This window comes from Labrus bergylta, chromosome 16 (assembly GCF_963930695.1).
Source record: "Labrus bergylta chromosome 16, fLabBer1.1, whole genome shotgun sequence".
Lineage (NCBI taxonomy): Eukaryota > Metazoa > Chordata > Actinopteri > Labriformes > Labridae > Labrus > Labrus bergylta.
In genome coordinates, this window is record NC_089210.1 from 8,719,085 (window position 1) to 8,726,594 (window position 7,510).

The 7,510-nt window shown below is 39.4% G+C and overlaps 1 protein-coding gene across 1 annotated transcript; it reads left to right on the forward strand.

Moving 5' to 3' along the window:
• Positions 1 to 1,680: 1,680 nt before the first annotated feature.
• ccdc47 (coiled-coil domain containing 47) lies at positions 1,681 to 7,510 on the forward strand. The gene is made up of 13 exons (XM_020645674.3): positions 1,681 to 1,836; positions 2,750 to 3,048; positions 3,131 to 3,232; positions 3,972 to 4,146; positions 4,318 to 4,439; positions 4,527 to 4,592; positions 4,757 to 4,858; positions 5,011 to 5,121; positions 5,236 to 5,321; positions 5,417 to 5,475; positions 5,570 to 5,679; positions 5,811 to 5,978; positions 6,874 to 7,510. Exons 2-13 carry the CDS (start codon positions 2,758 to 2,760, stop codon positions 6,952 to 6,954), a joined length of 1,473 nt encoding a protein of 490 aa, XP_020501330.2. The 5' UTR covers positions 1,681 to 1,836; positions 2,750 to 2,757; the 3' UTR covers positions 6,955 to 7,510.

The following is a 7,510-nucleotide window of genomic DNA, read 5'->3' on the forward strand; positions in this document are numbered from 1 at the left end:
ATTAAGATACTAACATTGTCTTGTTGCTTGTTGCTTCATGCTGTACTGAGAAATGTTATGCATAAATGTATGTGTAGCAGAAAATGTAATCATAATATCTCTCGCTCAGCCCACATTAGTGACACAAGGTATCCCTTTGTTTCAGAAACATTGGTGCAAATGTCTCTTTGTATTTTAATTTAATTTTAATTACTGAACTTTTGTGATTTGATTCCTTTGTTAATGTACTGTATTTACATTTCTTATGCTCTTTTATGATGATATGAACCTAGGGGTCAGTAATGCTGAATTTCGACAACAGAATTAAGAGCATGTTTTTCAAAATATATATAAATCTTGTTTTGACGTGTTACCTTTGTTACAAGTAAATTACGTCCCTTGTCTTTTATGAGGTTTATTTTGAACATTTGACCGGATGTCCGATTATGTCATAATGTCTAACTTGACCAACATTATGGTTGCGCTCTGTGACCACTAGATGGTAAGTGTCTTATGATAACAAATAATTCTACAATTCACTTAGCAAATAGAGAGTTAGAGGCCAGTAATATTTACATTTTAATTTTTTCTTATGTCGGAATATGCTTTCTTCTTTTCTTCATTCACTTAACAACTCTCCCTAAAAATAAATGTTTTCCTTGACTAAAAACCTACAATTGTAAGAGCAGCAACCAAAGGCTTAATAAAATATACGTCCTGTTTTATAGGAAATCAACATTTAAACCAACCATCAACGTATAAACCATCGGAGGGCATCCTTAAACGTGTTTTATACAATATCTAATTGTATCTCTTGATTGCATGTCATAACTAAAACTTGGTTAGTTGATGTCATATTTAACTGTATTTAACATGACCATAATGTATTTCCACAGCATACAAGCTCCAGAATCCGAGCACTTAATCCAAGCACTACTTAAAACTAAATCAATCTACAATTCATATAGATGTTTTAATTCAAAAATTCACTAACATACATCATTTTCCAAGCATACCTCTAACTAAATTATTTTGTATAAAAAAACATTTCGATAATAACGGCTATTTGACCAGTAAGAAAGTAATTTAAATTATGATAAATGCTTTTATGGATATATAAATATATATATTTATATTATGTATTTATATATATTTATATATATATTTATATATATATTATGGATGAATTAATGAAGAATGAAATTATAGATAAAGATAAAGATACACTTTATTGATACCCCATGGGGGAAATCTTTGCGTTACAGCAGCTCAAGAAAACAGGAGACGGGAATATAATTATTAAAAATAAATATAAAAAATCAAACATATTTACATCAGTTAAATAAAAAAATACAATAATGGAAAAATACAATAATGGAAAAAAAATAGATAGCCTACATTTGCACACCTTGTTTGCCATTGCTCTCTAATATATTTTAGATTATTGTATTTAAGTTCCTTTGCCATAAGAACACAATTCTGAAATTGCTTATAGGCTATTTATTTATGACACTTAAATAGGAAGAATGTCCCTATGAATGTCTGAAATGCTCATTTTGGCTAGAAAAAAATAAATTACAGATGCCTGTCATAAATATTCTATTAAACGTTCAATACGTTTGCAATATCATCAGACAAATCATTCCTCAAAGGCACTTATCACCCATCATACAGTGAGAGTTTTTCCTTCTGGCACAAACGACGTGTCATACGCGTCCTATCGCGATACTTCAGCTTTGAAAGGTTGATCCCATGTCGTGTAGTGAATTAGCTTTCAAGCGTAACATTTCTACAAGGACAGTTGAAGCTACTTGAGCTCAACCAGAGTCACGTTTTTATTGTCACCGCATTATCCAGGTGAGTTCCCTAATGTCTACGTGTGACTACGTCTTATTTCCAAAGTTGTATTAAACAGAAAAAACAACTCTAGTTTTGTTTCAGCCTGGTTGCTCGCAACACTGAGCCATGTTAGCATGCTAATTCCAGATTTGCTAACAGCTAATGATAAAGTGAGAGGGTGCTGGGGGATGGGTCTGGCACTGACATATGATTACGGCTTGTGGTTTAATCCTACATGTGTAGTTAGTTAAGTACACATTTTTAACTTAACAACCCCTGTAGTTACACAGAAAACAGACTGTAACCTGTTATAAAGCGTGTCAGATTAGACCATTAGTCAAAGTTAGTAGAGCTAGCCCCTGTTTTTTTTTTTTTGTTGTTGCTTGATTATTCACCACTTGAGTTGAGGCACACCCACAAATAGTAAAACTCCTAAACTTTTACAGAGCTTCTCAATCCTGCTGCCACACGAGTATTTATTCTGATTTATTGTAGAATTGTCCTTTTTTGGGGAATGACAAAGTTGACAGCACTTTGAATGAGCAGATGACCCTGAAATGTTTCCTGTACTTAAAAAAAAAACCATGACTTCCCTTTCTTCTGCTTTGCATGTTTTCTAGGTAGGCTCGGTCCGAAGGGAACTGTCATGATTGCCCCATGTGTGCCACAAGAGATTAACCCGGTCACTGTAACATGAATCAGGATAAACCTGGGCACGGTTGTCACAGTTTTGTCAGAGACCCTGCCCTGTGTAATGTTGTAATGTCATAATGTGATCATCAAGCAGGTTGACGCTTGACCAAAGGCCCCTGTGATATACAAGCCACCACATTGGCCTCATGTTGAAGACATCAAATGCACAAGACTCTTGTGTATTGCGACATAGTTGAAATGTGATCCTCCTTCACTCTGTTTTTCTCCTGTGCTGCAGGCGCCACCATGCGAGGAACACATCTCCTCCTGATCCCCGCTCTGCTGCTCCTCCTGGCCTTTCCCGTCTCCAGGGGACGTTACAATGACGATTTTGACGACGGCGAGGACATAGCGGACTTCGACGACAACGACTTCGCTGAGTTCGAGGACATAAACGAAGATGCGGCAGCCGAGACGGAAACCGCGCCCCCGCCCCGTGTGCCGCAGGCGTCGCAGCCCGAGGAGGATGAGGATGAAGATGAAGCCACTGTGGAGCTGGAGGACGGGCTGGATGGCTTTGATGACTCAGAGACACAGGTATAGTGCCGTCCTTTTTAAAGGTTTAAATGTATTGAGTTTTAATCTGTTAAACGGCTAACTCACCCTCCTCTTTCCTCAGGATCAAGACATGTACAGCAAATATGACCAGGAGGAGTTTGAGGGGATTGGAGACATGGAGAAGACAGGCCACTCCATGAAAGACCACCTCATAATCCACGAAGTAAGCTAGGCTTATTGAAGAGATCTTCTCACATACTGTCAGCTGCTGATTGTTACCCACCCTGTCTCTGAAAGTGCACACAATTTCTGCTGAAATCTGTACTGTAAAATCATCAAGATTGTGGATTGCATTTACTAAACAGCTTATTTTATGACAAATGCAGTACTGCATCAGTGCTAGGTAAAGTAGAAATACTGTTCTGTTGCTGCTGGCTGAGGAATTTGGCTCTTTTATTTAAGATTCAGACAGTTTAAATTAACGTCTGTCATGAGAACTCAACGATAGCAGCACTGAAGTTGTAGCATTTGGCAACTGAATGCATTTTGCCACCTACAGCTAGGCAGATGGATCACCCTAGTTGACTTATCACCTGATACAAATTTATTGTACATATCTGTATAAGTGGGATGCATCTGTTAGATATTTCTATTGGATGATTACAGCCCTGTTGACAGACATCAGCCCATCAACCATTGGAGCTTGATCCAATGTCAGTAGCAGTTTTTCTGGCGTGTCAAAAAAAAAAAAAAAAAATACAGAGGTCTAAACAGATTTCCCTGCCAATTTTACTCAACCTGTCACCTCTTCGTGGTTCTTCACATAGGAGGAGTCATGACCGTATCACATGGCATTGCAAGTTACACTGTGATTCCCACCCCTAATAATGTCAAATAGTCATTGTATTGATACCAGTATAGGCCGACTGTAGTACTGATGAGCACTTTCTTCCTCTCTGCAGGTCCCTACACATCTGCAGAACAGTTGGGAGAGTTACTACATGGAGATCCTGATGGTGACCGGCCTGTTGGCCTACATCATGAACTACATTATTGGAAAGAACAAGAACAGTCGCCTCGCTCATGCCTGGTTCAACTCGCACAGAGAACTTCTAGAGAGCAACTTTGCACTAGTGGGTGAGTTCGGCCAGTTCAGCCAACTGCTGGGTGTGACATATTACTAAACATTTTTGTGTGTGTGTGTGTGTGTGTGTTTGTGTCCCTGCTGGTTATGCCCCAAATGCATAACATAGTGACATCCACTTTGAAGCAGATCTTGGGTTCATTAAGAATAATTTGTGTTTTTAGGTGATGACGGCACCAGTAAAGAACCAGTTAGCACTGGAAAGCTGAACCAGGAAAATGAGCACATCTACAACCTGTGGTGCTCCGGACGTGTGTGCTGTGAAGGGATGTTGATCCAACTCAAGGTACGGGCAATTTGTTGTGTTTATTGGTGTGCGCTAAAGCCCCTGTTAAATATGCAGTCGTGTAATGTTCTCCGTGTTTTATTACAGTTTTTGAAGAGGCAGGACCTCCTTAACGTTCTGGCCAGGATGATGAGGCCAGTCTGTGATCAAGTGGTACGTAGCTTTCAAATAAGGCCTCAGTTATGCTGGTGTGGAGGTCTGTGAAGTGGAGCATTTACAGATATACTGGCCTGTGCTACGTAAAGTAGTCTAGAAGCCGTAATCATTGTCTCACAAATGTCTTTTGGTCTGTTTGATTTTTCCTTTTTTTTTTTTAGCAAATCAAAGTGACTCTTAATGAAGAGGACATGGACACTTTTGTGTTTTCTGTTGGTACTAAGAAGGCCATGGCCAAGCTTCAGAAGGAGATGCAGGACTTGGTAATTATCCTCCATGTCTGTTATACAAGAATTGTATAGATATAGATAGTTACAAGCCAAACGGTTTGGTCCGTTTGTAGTCTTATAGATAGAGACCCCATACACATCTGATATTGTCATTAATAATTGAACTATGCCCTTTTTCCCCATAGAGTGAGTTCTGCGGGGACAAGCCTAAGTCTGGGGCCAAGTACGGCCTTCCAGACTCCCTGGCTATTCTTAGCGAGATGGGCGAGGTCACAGATGGGGTGATGGACAACAAGGTAAACTCACAAAGGGCACTACAGAGTCGGATCTTGCTGACAACATACTTCTCTGTTATGTAACGCATCTCTCTGACATGTCTTATATGTTTTTTTTTTTATATATATCTTTAGATGGTGCATTACATCACCAACCATGCTGACAAGATCGAGTCCATCCATTTCTCGGACCAATTTTCTGGTCCAAAAATTATGCAGGAGTAAGTATTTATTCAGTCTGTTTGTCGTTTTATTCCCCTACATGTAATTCACTTTTTCATTTGGGGTACTTAAAGTTCTCGTGTGCTTCCTTCAGGGAGGGTCAGCCTTTAAAGCTGCCTGAGACCAAGAAGACGCTGCTGTTTACATTTAATGGTGAGAATTCGGTCTTTCCTGTTGTAATACATCAGAGCTTTATAACAAGGTTTTCAAAATGTGTTTAATGTACACTGAATGTTTTTGTGTTTAGTGCCTGGCATGGGCAACACCTCTCCCAAAGACATGGACTCTCTGCTTCCTCTCATGAACATGGTGATCTACAGCATCGATAAGGTCAAGAAACTCCGTCTCAACAGAGAGGTGAGCAGAAGACTCTCAATCCTGCACCACTTTGAATCATCACTCACTTATTGGGGATATTTTGTGTCATTAAAAACAGAATTCATAGTGAAAGTTCTGAATCCCTTATCCCTCCGCTCCTGTTTATTCAGGGCAAAATGAAAGCGGACCGAAACCGCGCCCGCGTGGAGGAGAACTTCCTGAAGCAGACGCACGCTCAGCGCCAGGAGGCCGCACAGACTCGCCGCGAGGAGAAGAAGAGAGCCGAGAAGGAGAGGATCATGAATGAGGAGGATCCTGAGAGACAACGCCGCCTGGAGGTGGGAAACCAGAAAGAAGCAAATGCACAAACACAAAAAATATATTTAGAGGAAATAATTGTTACTTTTGGGAAATGTGCTTTTTTTCCTGCTGTCTTGCCTTAAAATCAATTAGTTAATTTTCAACACTTCTTTTGGCAAATATGTAGCTAGGGCCAACAACCAGTTAGTTTGGCATGCCAGCGAGAAACAGGGCTCTGTTAAAAAATGACAACATTCTTCTTCATCATCTTAAACTTTATCAACACGTTATAACTTCTTCCTTCACAGACACTGAAATGTTGAAACAACAGTAAGCAAATCAAAGGACATTTCTGTGTCTATCAATCTTTATTTGTTTAGTGCCAATTCATAACAAATGTTATCTCAAGACACTTAACAAAAGAGCAGGTCTAGACCGAACTCTTTGTTATATTATCTACAAAGACCCAACATTAATCCATCATGAGCACTAAGCAACATTTAGCAAAGTGACAGTGGCAAGAACAAACGTCCTTTTTTAAGAGACAGAAACCTCGAGCAGAACCAGTGTCCGGTGCAAGACACTTAGCCCCAAGTTGTTCCCACTGCATGAAAGGGAATAGTTTCTTCTGATGGTCACTTTACCTAATAAGCTCTGCCATCAGTGTGTGAATGTGTGACATGCGGTGTAAAAGCGCTTTGCGTTGTGAGAAGACTAGGCTAAGCTAAACTAAACCAGTTGCTTGTTATACTTCATCATTATTTTACAAACAGGAGAATTGCTCCAAGCTATTCATCTATTATCTATGATAATGAATCATGTGCCTTTTCAAAGTTGTACGCACATTCAAACAAAATCACAACGTTTTTTTTTTTACTGTTGACTTTAAGATCTTTAAACTTTTTTTTTTGTTTTGTTCCTTTTTTCTTTCAGGAGGCAGCTCAGCGCCGCGAACAGAAAAAGATCGAGAAGAAGCAGATGAAGATGAAGCAAATCAAAGTGAAAGCCATGTGAAAGATCACCACAGGGATAGTGACACAAGCACACGTAAAAGCGGTGCTCAGTACAGACGGTTTCCTCCATCTTCTCTCACCACAGTCCGCAGCTCTGGCTCCCAGTCGCTCCAGCTTTAAAGAGACGTCATGTGCCTCTGTTAAGCTTAGCTGTCTGTCACCAACTGCTCCGTTTGGCTTAACCTTAACGACTGAGTGTGAACCGTCTGTATCAAGCGAGAAGGACTTTTTCACCTTCAAATCTGTCACCTATAATTCAGCATTTTTTTTCTGTCCAGGTATCTTCTCAAAATAAATTGAAGCGCTCTCTGAAGGCTGTGTAGCTTTTTGAGCTTTTTAAAACCTAATCTGCTGGGAAAGAACATACTATTGGGTGGTATTGCACCACATTTTAAAAGGAATTCAAAAACGTCTGTGGTTTCAGTGGGTATTTATAAGCATTTGTATAATCCTGAGCTCAATTTTTTTATTTATATCTGCTATGAGATTGGTTTCTTGCTGGCTGTTTCTAATGAATATCTGAACAACAATAAAATGCACTGGAATCTGACAATAAA

Excerpts from the sequence above, each read along its gene's own strand:
- ccdc47 (XM_020645674.3), top strand. The coding sequence starts at position 2,758 with ATGCGAGGAACACATCTCCTCCTGATCCCCGCTCTGCTGCTCCTCCTG. Across the intron at positions 5,122-5,235 it reads ATGGGGTGATGGACAACAAG|ATGGTGCATTACATCACCAA; the intron begins GTAAACTCACAA and ends ATATATCTTTAG. Across the intron at positions 5,322-5,416 it reads GGTCCAAAAATTATGCAGGA|GGAGGGTCAGCCTTTAAAGC; the intron begins GTAAGTATTTAT and ends TGCTTCCTTCAG.